This window comes from Lepidochelys kempii, chromosome 3 (genome assembly GCF_965140285.1).
Source record: "Lepidochelys kempii isolate rLepKem1 chromosome 3, rLepKem1.hap1, whole genome shotgun sequence".
Taxonomy (NCBI): domain Eukaryota; kingdom Metazoa; phylum Chordata; order Testudines; family Cheloniidae; genus Lepidochelys; species Lepidochelys kempii.
Window position 1 is genome coordinate 102,019,681 of NC_136382.1, and position 19,012 is coordinate 102,038,692.

Genomic DNA, 19,012 nt, shown 5'->3' on the forward strand with positions numbered 1-19,012 from the left:
TGCTCCCTCTCTATTAAAGAGCTACAACAAACACACAGCCCATCTGACAGGACCTTGCAAGCAATATACTAACATCAAAATGCTCTCATGTGGTGAGCATGGGAAGAGGAATGGAGATTTTCATATGTTCTGCAGTTAATGTCATCAGTTTCAAAGTATGTCTAGTCACATTCTAGGTTATAGGGGAGTGTGGGAGAAAGGAGTGAGGGAATGTTAAAAACAAATAGTGGCCTCAGATTCTGTTATTTGCTAAATATGTTCCCTTTAAGCCTTTTGGACATTTTGATTATAATAGATCATTTCTATTTTAAAAAATGGGAATGTAAAACAGCCAGTCTGGTTAATTTAAAATGGACAACCCTCCCAAGGGAAGGGGGTTTTAGGCCTACCAAACCGTATCAGTTGACTTTAACTAGGGGCCATTCAGGGTCCTCACTCAACACAAGCACTTTGCACAGATGTCACTGTGATTTAATCACAAGTAGATTGCGTCTGTATCACATAACAGGCCCTTGCAATAAAGAAGTAGGAATGAGGAATGACAGATTCCTTAATAGGGGCAAAAATTGAAGTGCTATATAAATACCGAATGCCATCTTTTTTACATCTTTGTATTCTGATAAAGTGAAAAAAAACTTTCAAATAAGAATTCTAGACATCTGTGCATCCGAGTATCCCAGATGTTTAAGATGAGCCACATTTTCATTACTTGCAAGCTTTATTATGATTAAAGAGCATAACAGAAATTGATAATATTTCATTTTGCGGATGCCACTGATATATATTTCACATGGGTTCTGATGAAGGAGAGTGTTTTTATATTCTTTTCCAAAACATAAATGTTTGCACACTAAAGTATTATATACAGAGCTGTTTACAGATACAGAGCTGGCAGAGATTTACAGTCTGCTCCAGAAATTTCTGAAGTTCTCCAATCACTGATTATCACACAGGATTGTTTTGATTATATCCTCTTCACACACGTTTTCCTCTCACAGAGAATGTTTTAAGTTCAGTATTTACTGCATTTCTCATTTAACTACAGCTACTATAAAACTTCCAAGTAGCTGTACATTGCAAACATATATGCTGCAGTAGAAGGTAATCATGCAGCAAACCATAGAAATTAAAACTGTACCTTCCTTTTTGAAAGCTGTTTGTGTACAAGGCCAAAAGATCTTAGCCGCTGCCGCATATGCTTTTCCTACCTTGACCTTCTCAATGCCACGGTGTTCACTTCTGGTACTTTTCGCCCATGTTTTGGTTTTTGGCAGTCTCCATCCTTTTTTTCTCCATTGCAAATCTAGTTTGTAATACATATATACATACATGCAAATCTAGTTGGTAATACATATATACATACATGCATATTTGCTCCCATTTCTTTTCGCCGGAAGCATGCTGAATCTGTGTCGCTTCACCCATGTTTTGTTTACCAGTAGAGCCAACTTTCCATTGCGCTCCCTTCTAGCCACTTAAAAGCAGAGGCAGGCCAAGCAGAAATGGTCCATTAGAGAATATGGAAACTCTTGTTGCCTGGTGTATTGGTGGTTACAGCTCACAAACATCCCTTCCTAGCCTGCTTCATTTTACATCATAGCATGACATACTGGATGGCAACAACACTGGTTAAGATATCATTAGGTGAGGTCCCCCTGGAAAAAAACCCCTCTCCGATATGAAACTGCATCAAATCAGATAGGAGCCATTTATTTTGCGTGAATGGGAAATAACCATATGTTTGCTTTATTTATTTTTATTCCAAAGCAAGTCCATGTAGGCTTGAAGCCAGAAACGCACATCCACTAGCAAATGCAAGAAGCACACTGTGTTTAGCAAGATGCACCCGGCGTCCATTTTCTTTTCTCATTTCGTGCTGTATTCTCTTTTCCAAAAGAAAAGGTGAATCAAATACATTCACCTTTAGTGATTTATGTGGCTGCATGAAAAGTGCAGGGCATTTATGGACTTCCTGTATCACTGCTTCCCAGCTCCAGGATTAGAAATTCCTCGGGCATTTGATGAGGATTCTTTTCTCCTTCTGAGTGCAGGTTGTATCACTGAGAAGTAGCATTAGAGAAGTTCCCTTTGGAACTCTCCCTAGAATGTCTTATTTTAAATGAGGCTGCCTTGTACATTACACCCGATAGGTAGGTCCCTATACACATCCTGAACCCTAAATCAGGCTTTGGTTCACCTGTATACTCTTATCTTCTCACCCATTCTTCAGTGCTTCTCTTCATTTGGAAGTGGTGTTCACAATGGCCATCATTTTGGCTCTTTACACAGGAGACTTAGCAGCACTGCATTGCATTCTTCCTCATTGTCTTATCTTCCTTGCAGAGAAGGTGGTGCTTAGGTCTGGTCCTAATTTCCTCCCAAAAGAGATGTTATCTTTTCACAAGAGACAGGATATCACTCTTTTCAGTATCTGCTCTCATTTTAAGGCAGAAAAAGAAGCTACTCTAACCCCTTTAGGAGTATATCAATCAGCTCCTGGAATGCTGGACTGAGCCTCAAAGGGTGTCTCTACGCTGACCTACACATCAGCTGACTTGGAATTGCAGGGCTTGGGCTGCAGGACTATAAAATTGCAGTGTAGGGCTCAGGGCTCAGGCTGGATCCCAGGCTTAGGGACCCTCCCCCATTGTGAAGTCCTGGAGCCCAGGCTTCAGCCCAAGCCAGAACATCTAGTCAGCTGACATAGGCCAGTCGCGGCTCTTTTATTGCCATGTAGACATATCCTAGGGGCCCTAGCCTATGGACCACAATAAAATTGGCTCCAGAGCCTCTGGACATCATTTTCCAGCATGTTTAGAATCCAGGGCAGGGCAGAGTAAATGGAAAGCTCCTGCATTAGGAAGGCTTTTGAACATGGGGTGATTTATACAGACAGTTTTCTGGGCCAACGAGGAGACAGGACTGCTCAACCCCCTCAGGGGGAGGGGACAGCCTGGTTCAGAGACAAAGGAACAAGGCTTTTTAGGAGCAGTTTTGGCTTTTAACTTTGGAGCAGAGCAAGAAGCAGAACAGCTCAGGGAGTCTCTGCTTAGCTCCCAGTCCCCACAAAGGGTGTGAACTGCTGTGGGATCTAGTGCATGGATCAGGCAGTTCCAGGCTTGTGGAGATCAGTGGCCAGAGAGGCAGTGAACCAGCCTGGTGCCAGCTACCTAGAGCCAGCTGGGATCTCCACAAGGCTCCAGACCAGAGAGAGAACCCTGCCCATTCAAGAGTGAAAATACTGTCAGAGGGGTCCTTTTGTTCTCTAAACTGTCCGTTTGCAGTGCTGCTACTTAAGAACATAAGAATGGCCCCACTGGGTCAGACCAAAGGTCCATCCAGCCCAGTATCCTGTCTGCCGACAGTGGCCCATGCCAGGTGCCCCAGAGGGAGTGAACTTAACAGGAAATGATCAAGTGATCTCTCTCCTGCCATCCATCTCCACCCTCTGACAAACAGAGGCTAGGGATACCATTCTTCTCATCTCCATACACTCATCTCTGGACTCATCCTATGCATTCCGCCTGCCTGGGAAGATGCCAGGGGAGAGCTGAGAGCTGTGGTATATCTGTGAATGTTGAGAGGTGGGGAATTTGTTGTATTATTAATATTTAAGTATATATTATTTAACTATAACACATTATAGGGTCTAGGGACCTAATGGCTAGGCAGCAGTTCTGCAGAAAAGGACCTAGGGGTTACGGTGGACGAGAAGCTGGATATGAGTCAACAGTGTGCCCTTGTTGCCAAGAAGGCCAATGGCATTTTGGGATATATATGTAGGGGCATTGCCAGCAGATCGAGGGATGTGATCGTTCCCCTCTATTCAACATTGGTGAGGCCTCATCAGGAGTACTGTGTCCCGTTTTGGGCCCCACACTACAAGAAGGATGTGGAAAAATTGGAAAGAGTCCAGCGGAGGGCAACAAAAATTATTAGGGGACTGGAACTGACTTATGAAGAGATGCTGAGGGAACTGGGATTGTTTAGTCTGCAGAAGAGAAGAATGAGGGGGGATTTGATAGCTGCTTTCAACTACCTGAAAGGGGGTTCCAAAGAAGATGGATCTAGACTGTTCATTATGTTGGATCATATTAAAGAAGTTCTGTATTAAAATCACAAATGAGTTTGATTCCCCATAGTTCAAATTCCAGGGTATTACTAATTAAGAGGTCTCTTGGTTTTTGGTACTGTTTCTCTCCCTCTATGTGTGAAACTTGCAAGCTGCTAACTGTGTTAGTACATTCTAAGACAGAGTCTGTTCTCAAAGCAGTTCACAGAGAGAGAGAGACTCAAAGCAATACTCTAACAACAGAAACAGCACCCAGAGACTCCCCACCCTTTTGTTGTATTAACAATTGTCATTAAAATAGAGATAGAGGATGTATGTGGATGGATGCTTGGTGTGGATAATAACTGAATGATCAGGGAGGTGCCAGCCTAAGAATCCAGTGTCCATCGGCTGAAGAAGGTGTCAAGTGGAAATAACCAGAGGACCCCACCCGGAGGGCAGACTGGAATCCACCCAACAGCCTCAAGAATGGGAGAACCAAAGAACAAGATAACATCTTGGAGCCGTCAGGAATGTGCTATCTGCTGATTGATTCAGCAACAGCATGATGAAGCAATTCCCATAGACTGGCATAGGAAGAAATTCCTATAAAAATAGACTCTAAAAAGTGAGAACTTTGGGGTCTGATTCTGCAAACCAACTTCCAGGAGCATCAGATGAGCATCTGACAAGGCCCTGCTCCCTCCTCATGTCCAGGCCACCTGGCCAGTGGCTTGGCATGAGCAACTCTAAGGCTGGTAACTATGATAACAACCTTGCAGAACCTGTGTGTGTGTGTGTGTGTGTGTGTGTATGTTTGTATGAATGAATGAATGTGAGAATAAATTTGAGATTGAATGGAATGTTATAACTATAACTAACTGCTTACTATGATCCTTTCTGTATTCACAATAAATGTGGTATTTTGCCTTTTTCCCTTTAATAAGATCCTGCTGGTTTTTATTTTATTGGTACAACATTTTGGTGGAGAATTGCGAAAGGGGGAATATTGGTAAAAAACCTCAGTTATTGTAAATATTGGTGTGCACACCGCCAGCTCTAGTGAGCTAGGCATTTCTATTAGGTTAACCAGACCTGCTGGCCTCCGAGAAGGTAGCAGGCGACCTGCTGGCCTCCGAGAAGGTAGCAGGAAAAACAGATTAAACCAGACCTGCTGGCCTCCGAGAAGGTAGCAGGGGACCTGCTGGCCTCCGAGAAGGTAGCAGGAAAAACAGATTAAACCAGACCTGCTGGCCTCCGAGAAGGTAGCAGGGGACCTGCTGGCCTCCGAGAAGGTAGCAGGAAAAACAGATTAAACCAGACCTGCTGGCCTCCGAGAAGGTAGCAGGTGACCTGCTGGCCTCCGAGAAGGTAGTAGGGAAAACAGATTAAACCAGACCTGCTGGCCTCCGAGAAGGTAGCAGGGGACCTGCTGGCCTCCGAGAAGGTAGCAGGGAAGAACAGGCTAACCGGACCTGCTGGCCTCCGAGAAGGTAGCAGGGAAGAACAGGTTAACCGGACCTGCTGGCCTCCGAGAAGGTAGCAGGGAGAAATAGGTTAACTGGACCTGCTGGCCTCTGGGAGGGTAGCAGGGGACCTGCTGGCCTCCGGGAAGGCAGCAGGGGAAAAACGCATAGATTAAGCTATGATTTCAGAATCTAGGCTGTGTCACTTGCTAAGTAATACCAGCAGTGACAAAGAGATTGAAATATCCATGTTAAGATGTTTAAAAGAAAACAGGGTAAGCCAGTACTAGAGGGAGGAATGGAGTCAGAAGGAACTCCAACCTCACCTTTTGTTAAAGAAATTACACCTTTTAAACAAATCCTTCAAAAATTTGGGCACAGTCCTTGGACTAAACAAGGCCTAGCTGATGTCTGCACTATTTCGGACCTAGAGGATAGATTGGCTCAGTATATCCTCATATACAAACCTTCTAGTGCTGCCAAAAGAGATGCAGCAGCAATTTGGTTGTTGTGGGAGGCATGTAAGGATTCTTCCCTCCGCTTGTCTTCATGTAAAGAGGAAAAGGCACAAATGGAAAAGGGAGCAGACAATTGGAAGGTGCTGGCTACAAATATCCAAAGCCAGCTGAAAATAGTGAAAGAGGCACTCCAGGAATACAAAAAGAGTGAAAAAGTTAACTCTGCAGAGGCTGGAGGGAGGCAGGTAAAGGGGGAGAAGGTCCTATGTACGGCACCCCCAGGCATAATTACAAAGAGAAAAGAGAATAAAAAAAAAAAAAAAGTTAACTCTGCAGAGGCTGGAGGGAATTAAGCAGTTAAACTTTGTATTTCACCCAAACAACTTTTAACCGAAAATGTTAAAAAGGAAAAGTGTTAGAGCATTCTTGGTTTCTTTGCAGCCATTCTGAAAGAAAAATGGGCCCTTTTCCAAAGGAATGTCTGTAAATTAGCCAGGCAAAAATAAACTATCTGATTAAAATCATTTGACTGGACAATTTAGTCAAATTTGCTAAAAGAACATAAGAGGGTTCTATTGGAACTTAACTACGTCAAATGTATAAAGGGAATGTAAGATGTAAAAAACAGAGCAGTGTGGAAGGGATGTTGAAGGAAAAGAAAATGTGTATGTATCTGTGTGTGTGTAAATATGTAAAGTTCTAAGGACCAGTTAGTTTTGTTTTTGTTTTAAATAATGCCACTAAAAATCCATTTGACTCTTTAATTCAAAGTTGCAAAACTGACAGACCTTTTTGCTAGACACAGGTAATTAGTGTTGTTTGGCTTTGGGATTTGGCATTTAACCCTTAAAAGGTAACTCAATGCTTTACAAAATTTAAAATGTTTTTAAGTTGTGGCTGCAGCAGGGCAGTCAAAATCAGGAGAATATAAAAAAAATTTTTGGATTCTTTTTGTTTGTTTTTTGTTTGTTTGTTTTTGTAACAAAATAGCAGATGAGAGTTGTAGTAAAAAAAAAAAATTAAAAAAAGACAGTGCCTCTCTGAAGCAACAGCAGGGGTGAGGTGCACAAAACAAAAAGAAGCAATGTTAGAAACACTGAGTCTTAAAATGGCTCTGAGTAATCAGACTGTCACTTTGATAAAGGTACATGAAAACTCTGTAAGCAAAAAAAGAAATAGTGACACCTTATGTAAAAATGGATCTGGATAATGTTATAGAAGTTAAACTATGGAAGGAATGTGCATTTGCCCCAGAACATGTGCAGGATATATTGTAGAAGGGGCAAAAGAAATGCAAACATACCATGCTACTTAATTAAAATGCTATTAGGGCTCCAAAGGGAGCCACAATAGGTTGGGTTTTCTTTTTCAGATTGCTGTGTGTTTTGGAAGCAGAAGTTAAAAGTAATCAAAACTCTGGTGAAAGTTGATTGTGTCCCTTTTAAGATAGAGTCTCTGAGCTGCTGATGGCTTTAAATCCAAAAGCAGGAAGTTTCTGTGAAAATGCAAATTACCTAAATGATAAAGGAAGGAAAGAACTAGCAGCACAAAGGAGCTGCAGATAAAGGACATACCTGGTCAGCAAACAAATTGTCTAAATAAAAGGAATGGGATAACAAGATAATTTTAATAAATGTAATGATAATAAGTATCCCTGTAACAACGTATAGTGTGTATGATTTTTGGAAAAATCCTTTAAGGTCGTATGGTAATGATGCTTCTCAGTTATTACCTGTAAATAAAACTTAAAGCTTAATACAGCAGGAAAAACATTATAAACTTGGTCTGCTGTATAAGAAGGAAAACTCAGGGATTTAATGACTAAACAGTGGGAGAATTTCCCCATAACCCTTAAAAGATAAAAGCCTTTGAAACCTGGCCTGCCTATAGAACAAAAACAGGAAAATATGGGGGCAATTTCTCTGTTTTGCCTGCAATCAGCAAGGGTATTTGTAAAAGAAATATTTTAAGCAATAATCTGCCACCCCAAAAGGGGTAGAAACATGTTCTTTTTGTCTTTCAGAAAATCAGGAAAAGCTGCCAGCTGAAAAGCAACCCAATACCATGAATCTACTGTCACAATAGAAATTGTGTTCTGTGTTCTATGTTTTGTCTTGTGTTTTGTGTTGTTGCTAGCACTGTTGTGTGTTTAAAAAAAAAAAAAATACTGAAGACCTGCAGGAACTTAAAAATAAATTAAGCTTTCTGTCCCAGCTACAGGACAGCCTGATACAAAAACAAGTACATGCCAATGTAGACTTGGTCCAAATTGGTCTGGGTAACCTAAAAGGCCAATGGAATCTTTAGTAATGGCTTAATACTACCACATGGCTTATCCATAAGAAAAAAAAAAAAAATTAGGAATAGGAAACTACACAGCCATAGCTATGGGAAGCACTGAAATGCAGATACTTGCACTAGCTACTTAGAATCATAGAATCATAGAATATCAGGGTTGGAAGGGACCCCAGAAGGTCATCTAGTCCAACCCCCTGCTCAAAGCAGGACCAATTCCCAGTTAAATCATCCCAGCCAGGGCTTTGTCAAGCCTGACCTTAAAAACCTCTAAGGAAGGAGATTCTACCACCTCCCTAGGTAACGCATTCCAGTGTTTCACCACCCTCTTAGTGAAAAAGTTTTTCCTAATATCCAATCTAAACCTCCCCCACTGCAACTTGAGACCATTACTCCTCGTTCTGTCATCTGCTACCATTGAGAACAGTCTAGAGCCATCCTCTTTGGAACCCCCTTTCAGGTAGTTGAAAGCAGCTATCAAATCCCCCCTCATTCTTCTCTTCTGCAGGCTAAACAATCCCAGCTCCCTCAGCCTCTCCTCATAACTCATGTGTTCCAGTCCCCTAATCATTTTTGTTGCCCTTCGCTGGACTCTCTCCAATTTATCCACATCCTTCTTGAAGTGTGGGGCCCAAAACTGGACACAGTACTCCAGATGAGGCCTCACCAATGTCGAATAGAGGGGAACGATCACGTCCCTCGATCTGCTCGCTATGCCCCTACTTATACATCCCAAAATGCCATTGGCCTTCTTGGCAACAAGGGCACACTGCTGACTCATATCCAGCTTCTCGTCCACTGTCACCCCTAGGTCCTTTTCTGCAGAACTGCTGCCTAGCCATTCGGTCCCTAGTCTGTAGCTGTGCATTGGGTTCTTCCGTCCTAAGTGCAGGACCCTGCACTTATCCTTATTGAACCTCATCAGATTCCTTTTGGCCCAATCTTCCAATTGGTCTAGGTCCTTCTGTATCCTATCCCTCCCCTCCAGCGTATCTACCACTCCTCCCAGTTTAGTATCATCCGCAAATTTGCTGAGAGTGCAATCCACACCATCCTCCAGATCATTTATGAAGATATTGAATAAAACCGGCCCCAGGACCGACCCCTGGGGCACTCCACTTGATACCGGCTGCCAACTAGACATGGAGCCATTGATCACTACCCGTTGAGCCCGACAATTTAGCCAGCTTTCTACCCACCTTATGGTGCATTCATCCAGCCCATACTTCCTTAACTTGCTGACAAGAATACTATGGGAGACCGTGTCAAAAGCTTTGCTAAAGTCAAGAAACAATACATCCACTGCTTTCCCTTCATCCACAGAACCAGTAATCTCATCATAAAAGGCGATTAGATTAGTCAGGCATGACCTTCCCTTGGTGAATCCATGCTGGCTGTTCCTGATCACTTTCCTCTCATGCAAGTGCTTCAGGATTGATTCTTTGAGGACCTGCTCCATGATTTTTCCAGGGACTGAGGTGAGGTGTGTACTTTGGAACACAAAATGTTCTGGGTCATATTGGGAAATATTAAGGGTTTGATGCATTTGTTAAAAAAGAAAGAGATCATTGGTTGACACTTATCAATATGAATGGATGCAATATGTTTCCAGCATTGTAAACCAGACTTGTTAATGGGAGAAATTGTTGTCAAAATTGCACACCAACAGTCCCTGGAGGCAAAGGTATTGAAGGTTAACCCACTCCCCATATTACACATGGGATCCTTTTGGCTACCCTGGACCTTGAGCCAGTGGGCTGGGGAGGGAGGGAAGCTATTGGACACTAGAGGGAAGCTATTGGACACTAGAGGGTGTACCGAATGGACTCCTCAAAAGTGGGTGTGCCTCACCTTGCCTGTTGCCCCAGAACCTTGTAGTAAAGATACATCACTAGGATCATGTATGTGGCAAGAATTGGAATCACAAACTCAAATTGCCTCACAGTACTTTCTCTTGAATAGGCTACATAGAAAGTGACACTGACGATTATAAATCTTAGTGTCAAAAGGGGGATTATGTTGGATCATATTAAAGAAGTTCTGTATTAAAATCACAAATGAGTTTGATTCCCCATAGTTCAAATTCCAGGGTATTACTAATTAAGAGGTCTCTTGGTTTTTGGTACTGTTTCTCTCCCTCTATGTGTGAAACTTGCAAGCTGCTAACTGTGTTAGTACATTCTAAGACAGAGTCTGTTCTCAAAGCAGTTCACAGAGAGAGAGACTCAAAACAATACTCTAACAACAGAAACAGCACCCAGAGACTCCCCACCCTTTTGTTGTATTAACAATTGTCATTAAAATAGAGATAGAGGATGTATGTGGATGGATGCTTGGTGTGGATAATAACTGAATGATCAGGGAGGTGCCAGCCTAAGAATCCAGTGTCCATCGGCTGAAGAAGGTGTCAAGTGGAAATAACCAGAGGACCCCACCCGGAGGGCAGACTGGAATCCACCCAACAGCCTCAAGAATGGGAGAACCAAAGAACAAGATAACATCTTGGAGCCGTCAGGAATGTGCTATCTGCTGATTGATTCAGCAACAGCATGATGAAGCAATTCCCATAGACTGGCATAGGAAGAAATTCCTATAAAAATAGACTCTAAAAAGTGAGAACTTTGGGGTCTGATTCTGCAAACCAACTTCCAGGAGCATCAGATGAGCATCTGACAAGGCCCTGCTCCCTCCTCATGTCCAGGCCACCTGGCCAGTGGCTTGGCATGAGCAACTCTAAGGCTGGTAACTATGATAACAACCTTGCAGAACCTGTGTGTGTGTGTGTGTGTGTGTGTGTATGTTTGTATGAATGAATGAATGTGAGAATAAATTTGAGATTGAATGGAATGTTATAACTATAACTAACTGCTTACTATGATCCTTTCTGTATTCACAATAAATGTGGTATTTTGCCTTTTTCCCTTTAATAAGATCCTGCTGGTTTTTATTTTATTGGTACAACATATGTAGGGGCATTGCCAGCAGATCGAGGGATGTGATCGTTCCCCTCTATTCAACATTGGTGAGGCCTCATCTGGAGTACTGTGTCCCGTTTTGGGCCCCACACTACAAGAAGGATGTGGAAAAATTGGAAAGAGTCCAGCGGAGGGCAACAAAAATTATTAGGGGACTGGAACTGACTTATGAAGAGATGCTGAGGGAACTGGGATTGTTTAGTCTGCAGAAGAGAAGAATGAGGGGGGATTTGATAGCTGCTTTCAACTACCTGAAAGGGGGTTCCAAAGAAGATGGATCTAGGCTGTTCTCACTGGTAGCGGATGACAGAACAAGGAGTAATGGTGTCAAGTTGCAGGGGGGAGGTTTAGGTTGGATATTAGGAAAAACTTTTTCACTAGGAGGGTGGTGAAGCACTGGAATGAGTTACCTAGGGAGGTGGTAGAATCTCCTTCCTTAGAGGTTTTTAAGGTCAGGCTTGACAAAGCCCTGGCTGGGATGATTTAGTTGGGGATTGGTCCTGCTTTGAGCAGGGGGTTGGACTAGATGATCTCCTGAGGTCCCTTCCAACCCTGATATTCTCTGATTCTATGATTCCCTCCCTAGAGCCTCTGTTTCCTGTCACCAGTCAAGACCCCTCTTTGTTACACTGTTATTTTGGGTGTGGCATTTTATTTGTTGGGATTTGTATGACTGTATTTTGTTTCTTGTGTACTGTGTCATACTCCTTGTTAACAGTATAGTATTAACCCTGGTCTACACTTAAAATTTAGATTGACCTAAGTATGCCATTCAGGAGTGTGAAAAATTCACACCCCAAGCCACAGTTAAGCCAAACTAACCCCCATTGTAGATGTAGCTAGGTCTTCTATCAACCTAATTACCCCCACTCCAGGAGGAGGATTAATTATTTCGATGGAAAAACACCTTCTGTCTGTGTACTATGGCAACATAGCTATAGTGCTACAGCTGTGCCATTGTAGAATCCGTAGTGTTGGTGGAAAATCCAGCCTGGGATCTTTGCCAGTCTTTTAGAGTACCGAGTATAGCAGCCGGGTCACAGTGGTCCATCCCAGGTTTTGGTATTGACTGGAGAGGGCAGTAAGCTACAAAGGAAGAAGCCGCATATTGTGTTCTGAAAGTTGCAAGATTAAACCAGTGGTCTGTGGAATCTTACTTTAAAATGATATACGGGGTCTTTGTGATTCATTCCAGAAGCTCCCAATCAGTTAGGAAACAAGTTTAGTGCAGATATCCCTTAGTTGTTTCCCTGAAACAGCACCCTTTGTGTCCCAGGCACAGAGAAGAGTCACCTTGGGTGGAGGCACCAGACATTGCAACAAAGAACTCAGGACCCAATCCATGCTGGGAGGGAAAAGCCACTCTGATTAACAAGATCAGAGGGGCGGCTTGTGCTACACCTCTGAGGAGAAACTACACTCCGTTGCCCGAAGCTGGGAGGGAGGGTTCCTGGAGCCAGAGCCCATGCAAAGACAAAATGTCTCTGCATGGATAGTTCTTGCCTCTACAATGATCCCTGGGGTTCTGCCCTGCACCATTTTCCATGGAGGACAAACCGTGCACCTTACCTCCCCTCAAAGGGACTATGATGGAGAGAGTCTGCAAGGGATTTCCCACCGAAATTCCTTCCCCAAAAGCTCTCTCTTGGGAATTTTACCGCAGCAGGGGGAGAGCCAGCCCAAGGTGTGTATAGTTACTCAGGTTGATAAGCGTTTGCAGGATCAAGCCCTACATCAGCCTCAAGAACCAAGACAAAATAATACAGCACACTCCACGTTGATTAAGGTGAACTACTTAAATTTTAGTTTATTAATGTTATCTGGATACAGAGCTGTTTCTAGAAACACTGTGTGAAAAGCCAGGATAAGCTGTAACAAAACTGTAGGGGAAACAATTTTGATAATGTAACGTAACAGTGTACCTACTGTTCTTTACACATACTGTACATTAAAAAACAAAATAAACAGAGTTTTCAGAAGAAGTCAACATTTTATTTTGGACTAGTAAATTTGGTTTATTAATATGTAAAAAAATAAATCTACAATAGCAACAGTGCAAACATATCTGGAGTTGCATGGCATACAGAACATACATGAAAACAATTAAATTATTATACAAAGGGCCAACTGTTCCTAAGGGTACTGACCGTGACACACGCACTGAACAACAGGTTAAGGAATAGACTGCAATGTAAATAGGAAGATGAGATACATATTACTGGCTCTGTCCTGTACGGTCTCTCAATTTCAGGAGGTATAGCTGTCATGCCTTGGATCTACAATTAAAACAATATTGAAAATGATCAGATTTTCTATCATATAGAAGATAGGTAGTTTCTGTCCAGTGTGTCCATCAGAAACGTTATTATTTTGTATTTATACTGCGGTAGGGCCTCCACCTCCGTAGCTGTCAAACTCAATCAACCCATCCACGTATTCTGGACCAGATTCTCAGCTGGCATAAATCAGCATAACTCCTTTGCAGCCTGTCCATTAAGGGCAACTCCACACAGAAGGGCTGGGGGCAGGGATATTCCAATGTAGGGCTTTCTCAGTTTCTTCTGTTGAAGTTGTTCCACTTCAATTACATACTAATTGGGCCAGAGAAAGAATAAGAGTCTCTCCATGTAGCCCAATGGTTAAAGCACTCACCTGAGAGGCGGCAGATCCCAGTTTAAACCCCTTCTTCTCATTGGGCAGAGGGGGCACTTGTACTGGGCATCTCCCACATCCTAGGTGAGCACCCTAATCACGGGGCTAACGGTGATGAGGGAGGGGCCTCCTTTACGACTACCCCCCTCCCCCCGACTGTTTTGTATAGCGCTAGATAGCCTCTGAGCATGCCTACTGGATTGGTCCCTATAGGCAGAAGGATGTTGATCTTTCACTGATTTGTGGATCAAATTGGGGCTCAGGTGGAAGATACTGCCTTGAATGAGGCAGCTGTGCGCGTGCCCAGAGGCAGAAACTTAGGTATCTTGGGAACTTCCAAAACAAAAAATTTAGGGCACAAAATGAGTTTAGGCACCTACAGAGTTAGGTGGCAGCTGAGTGGGGGCTTTCTAGATTGGCAGTGGTGCTTAAAACTGGGCTTTAGGTGCCTAAGTCCCCTTGGGGCTCTAGCTCAGGTTTCTTCAGGAGCAGCAGCTTTCATGCTGTCCTCACTTGCAGTTTCCTCTGCACATCCCCCTCAAAGAGTGAAATGGAAGGGACTATTGCACACAATAAAGATGATGGAGTATAATCTTCAGAGAGTCCTCCTTGTCACCTCAATGTCATTGTGATGCAGCTCCCACAACCCCCGTCTGCCCCTGCTTTGACATAAGAGTGGGATGGTGTACACTGTTTGGTTGTGTGTTTCCTGCAGTGGACTCCCCATTAAGATGAGCAACAACTTGAATTAAAAACAAACATGAATATGTTTGAGATAAATAAAGGAGTTCCATGAAAAATGAGACTCCAGCAGCTTAGGACACACGTTTTTTAGCCTTTGGAAATGCAACAGATGGGTTTGTGGCTTGATGGGCTGGTTTTGAAGTTGCTCTCTCCATAGAGTACTGGAAATAAACAGTCACTTAATCTTAATAAACACAACATTTAAAATTAAGACAGACGGAGATGACAACCCTAAAGAGGGATTAAATATTTTCAATTAACACCCTCAGAATTAAGATTTTCTTCCTTTCTTGTATCAGATCACTGACCTCTTGGCCATTCAGCCCTCATCAGGATTAAGGAATCTGTTGATTTAGACCTAAATGGCACACAGGATCTGGTCTAAGAGGAAACTATAGCTAAACTGCTCAGTAAAGGGGATCATAATGTAAATTCAACATAGTTGTAGGGAGGATAATGCCAAAAAAACACCCCCAACCCCCACCATAGTAACATTTAACTTTACAAAGGGGAACTATACAAAAATGAGGATGCTTGTTAGACAGAAACCAAAAGGAGCTGTCACAAGGGTGAAATGTCTGCAAGCAGCATGGGGAGTATTTACAAACACCATAATAGAGGCTTACACTAAATGTATACCCCAAATCAGAAAAGACAGTAAGAGGACCAAAAGAATGCCATCATTGCTTAACAGCAGAATAATGGAGATTGTTAGAGGAAAAAAAGGCATCATTTAAAATTTAGGAATCAAATCCTTCTAATAGGGATAATAGGATAGGTGCGCAAATTCTGGAAAGTGAAGAGTAAAAGTAAAATAATGCAGGCCAAGAAAGAATTTAGGAAGCAACTTCCTAAAGATGCAAAAATTAATAGTAAGAATTTTTGTAAGTATATCAGAAGCGGGAAGCCTGCCAAACAGCAGTGGAGCCCTCTGGATGACCAGGGTGTTAAAGGTGCACTCAAGGAAAACAAGGCCTTTGCAGGGAAGCTAAAAGAATTCTTTCCATTGGTCTTCATTGCAGAGGATGTGGGGGAGATATCTACATCAGAGCTACCCTGTTTGAGTGAGAAATCTGAAGTATTGTCCCATATTGATGAGTCAATAGAAGAGGTTTTAGAACAAATTGATAAATTAAACTGTAAGAAGTCACCAGGAGCAGATGGCATTCACCTATGAGTTCTGAAGGAACTCAAATATAAAATTGCAGAACTACTAATTGTAGTATGTAACCTATCGCTGAAATGAGCCTCTGTACCACGTGACTGGAAGGTAGCCAATGTAACACCATTTTTTAAAAAAGGGCTCCATATACAATTCTGGCAATTACTGGCTGATAAGCCTAACTTCAGTACTGGGAAAATTGGTAGAAACTATCGTATGATCAGGCACTATGATCAGGCACATAGATAACATGATTTGTGGGAAAGAGTCAACACTGCTTTTGTAAAGGGAAATCATGTTTCACCAATCTATTAGAATTCTTTGAGGGAGTCAATGAGTATGTGGATATGGGTGATCCAGTGGATACAATATAGTTGGATTTTCAGAAATCTTTGACAAGACTCTTGATGAAACTAAGTAGTCATGGAATAACAGGGAAGGTCCTCTCATGGATCAGTATCTGGTTGAAAGTTAGGAAACAATGGGTAGGAACAAATGGTCAGTTTTCACAATGGAGAAAGGTAAACAGCAGGCTCCCTCAAGGATCTGTACCAGGACCTGTGCTGTTCAACAAATTATTTAATGATCTGGAAAAGGGAGCAAACAATTAAAAAAAGTTTGTAGATGATACAAAATTATTCAAGACAGTTAAATCCAAAGATGACTATGAAGAGTTACAGGTGAATCTCACAAAACTGGGTGACCAGGCAATAAAAAGCATATGAAATTCAACACTGATAAGTGCAAAGTAATGCACATTGACAAACACAATCCTAACTATACATATATAATGATGGGTTTTAAATTAGCTGTTACCACTCAAGAAAGAGATCTTGGCGTCATCATGGATAGTTCTCTGACAACTTCAGCTCAATGAGCACCAGTGGTCAAAAAGGCTAACAGAACGTTAGGAACTATTAGGCAGGGGATAGAAAATAAGATAGAAAATATCATAATGCAACTATATAAATCCATAGTACACCAACACCTTAAATACTGTGTCCAGTTCTGGTCACTCCATCTCAAAAAGAAAATAGTTAGGAAGGATGTGGACAAATTGGAGAACGTCCAGAGGAGAGCAACAAAAATGATTAAAGGGCTAGAAAACATGACCTATGAAGGAAGATTGAAAACACTGGGTTTGTTTAGTCTGGAGAACAGAAGGGTGGAGGTGAGGACATAACAGTTTTCAAGTACGCCTCTACCCTGATATAACGCGACCTGATATAACATGAATTCGGATATAACGTGGTAAAGCAGCGCTCTGCGGGGGGGAGGAAGGCTGCGCGCTCTGGTGGATCAAAGCCACTTCGATATAACGTGGTTTCACCTATAACACGGTAAGATTTTTTGGCTCCCAAGGACAGTGTTATATCGGGGTAGAGGTGTACATTAAAGGTTGTTATAAGGAGGAGGTGAAAAACTGTTCTTAACTTCTGAGGACAGGATAAGAAGCAATGGGTTAAATTGCAATAAGGGAGGTTTAGGTTTGGACATTAGGAAAAACTTAACCTAACTTCCTAACTGTTAGGGCAGTTAAGCAGTGGAACAAATTGCCTATGTAGGTTTCAGAGTAACAGCCGTGTTAGTCTGTATTCACAAAAAGAAAAGGAGTACTTGTGGCACCTTAGAGACTAACCAATTTATTTGAGCATAAGCTTTCGTGAGCTACAGCTCACACACATTTATTATGCTCAAATAAATTGGTTAGTCTCTAAGGTGCCACAAGTACTCCTTTCCTATGTAGGTTGTGGAGGTTTTTAAGAACTGGTTAGACAAACACCAGTCAGGAATGGTCTAGTTATTACTTAGCCCTGCCTTGAAGTCAGGGGACTGGATTAGATGACATATTGAGATCCCTTCCAGTCTCACACTTCTATGATTCTATGATCAAGGGTATGGAATGGCTCCATATGAGGAGAAACTAAAAAGATTAGGGCTCTTCATCTTAGAAAATAGATGATTAAGGAGGGATATGATATAAAATCATGAATGGTGTGGAAAAAGTGTACAGAGAAGTGTTATTTACCTTTTCCCACAATACAAAAACCAGGGGTTACCCAATGAAATTAATATGCAGCATGTTTTAATATAAACAAGAGGAAGTATTTTTTCACACACTTCACAATTAACCTGTGGAACTCACTGCCATGCAATGTTGAGATGGCCAAAAGTATAACTGGATTCAAAAAAAGAACTAGAGGTGTTAAATGGCTATTAATCAAGATGGGCATGGCTGCAGCTCCATGCTTGAGGAGACAATAAACCTCTGACTACCAGAAGCCAGGAGAGGAAGAAAGGGATGGATCACTCCAGCTGCCCTGTTCTGTACACTCACCATGAAGTGCAGGTATGGGTTACTGTAGGGGACAAGATACTGGGATAGATGGACCATTGGTCTGACCCAGTATGGAGCTCTTACCTTCATCTTGTTGAAGGATGGCTAACTGCAATACTAGTTATGGAAAAGAAAGAAAGAAAGAAAGAAAGAAAGAAAGAAAGAAAGAAAGAAAGAAAGAAAGAAAGAAAGAAAGAAAGAAAGAAAGAAAGAAAGAAAGAAAGATATCCTGCTCTTAGCTTTAATGGATGTAACTTGGTGAAAAAAGAAACTAATGATAAAAATATAGAGTCAATCACCCTCAGATCCTCCTGAGATCATACTGACTTGGGTCTGTAATACTGCAAATATTGCTGTCCAATAAGTGAAGAGTAGAGAAAATAGAAAATCCTCCCCATATCTGATATAATTTCCATATATGATTTCCAGCCTCTTTGCTAGAACCCCCCAAAAATAAATAATGAAATTATTTTGGCTGTGCATTTTATGTTTACTATTGTTTTAAGTAAATTAAAGCAGCCAAGCTATTTAACCATGAACAGTGAACATTTTGCGTGTAGTGTCTGTAATTACTTTTCATAGAATTTCAGTAGTATAGCAAATATTAGGATGAAATCAGAACTATTTTACAGACGTCTCATAAAAATCTCTCACACACTATACAATTTCAATGAAGGTATCTCATAGTTCTAGTAATATCATACTATGCGTAGTTAGAGCTGTACTGATAATGAACCATGAATTATTTCAGTTCCATCCCAAAGTCACGCCAATCTGATCAATGTTAGATTCTCTTATAATGTATGAATATGATAACTCTAAGAATTCTAGGGACATTGAAGGCCGGATTCTGCATTATACTCCTGCCCTT

General features: G+C 41.9%; 1 protein-coding gene across 1 annotated transcript in view; it reads right to left on the bottom strand.

The window, feature by feature from the left end:
• Positions 1-13,215: 13,215 nt before the first annotated feature.
• The window catches only part of MOXD1 (monooxygenase DBH like 1), an 84,461-nt gene continuing 78,664 nt past the window's right edge, over positions 13,216-19,012 (bottom strand). The window contains exon 12 of the mRNA XM_073335194.2: positions 13,216-13,521. Coding sequence (XP_073191295.1) covers positions 13,357-13,521 — 165 coding nt within the window. The 3' untranslated portion in view covers positions 13,216-13,356. The remainder of the gene's footprint in view (positions 13,522-19,012) is intronic.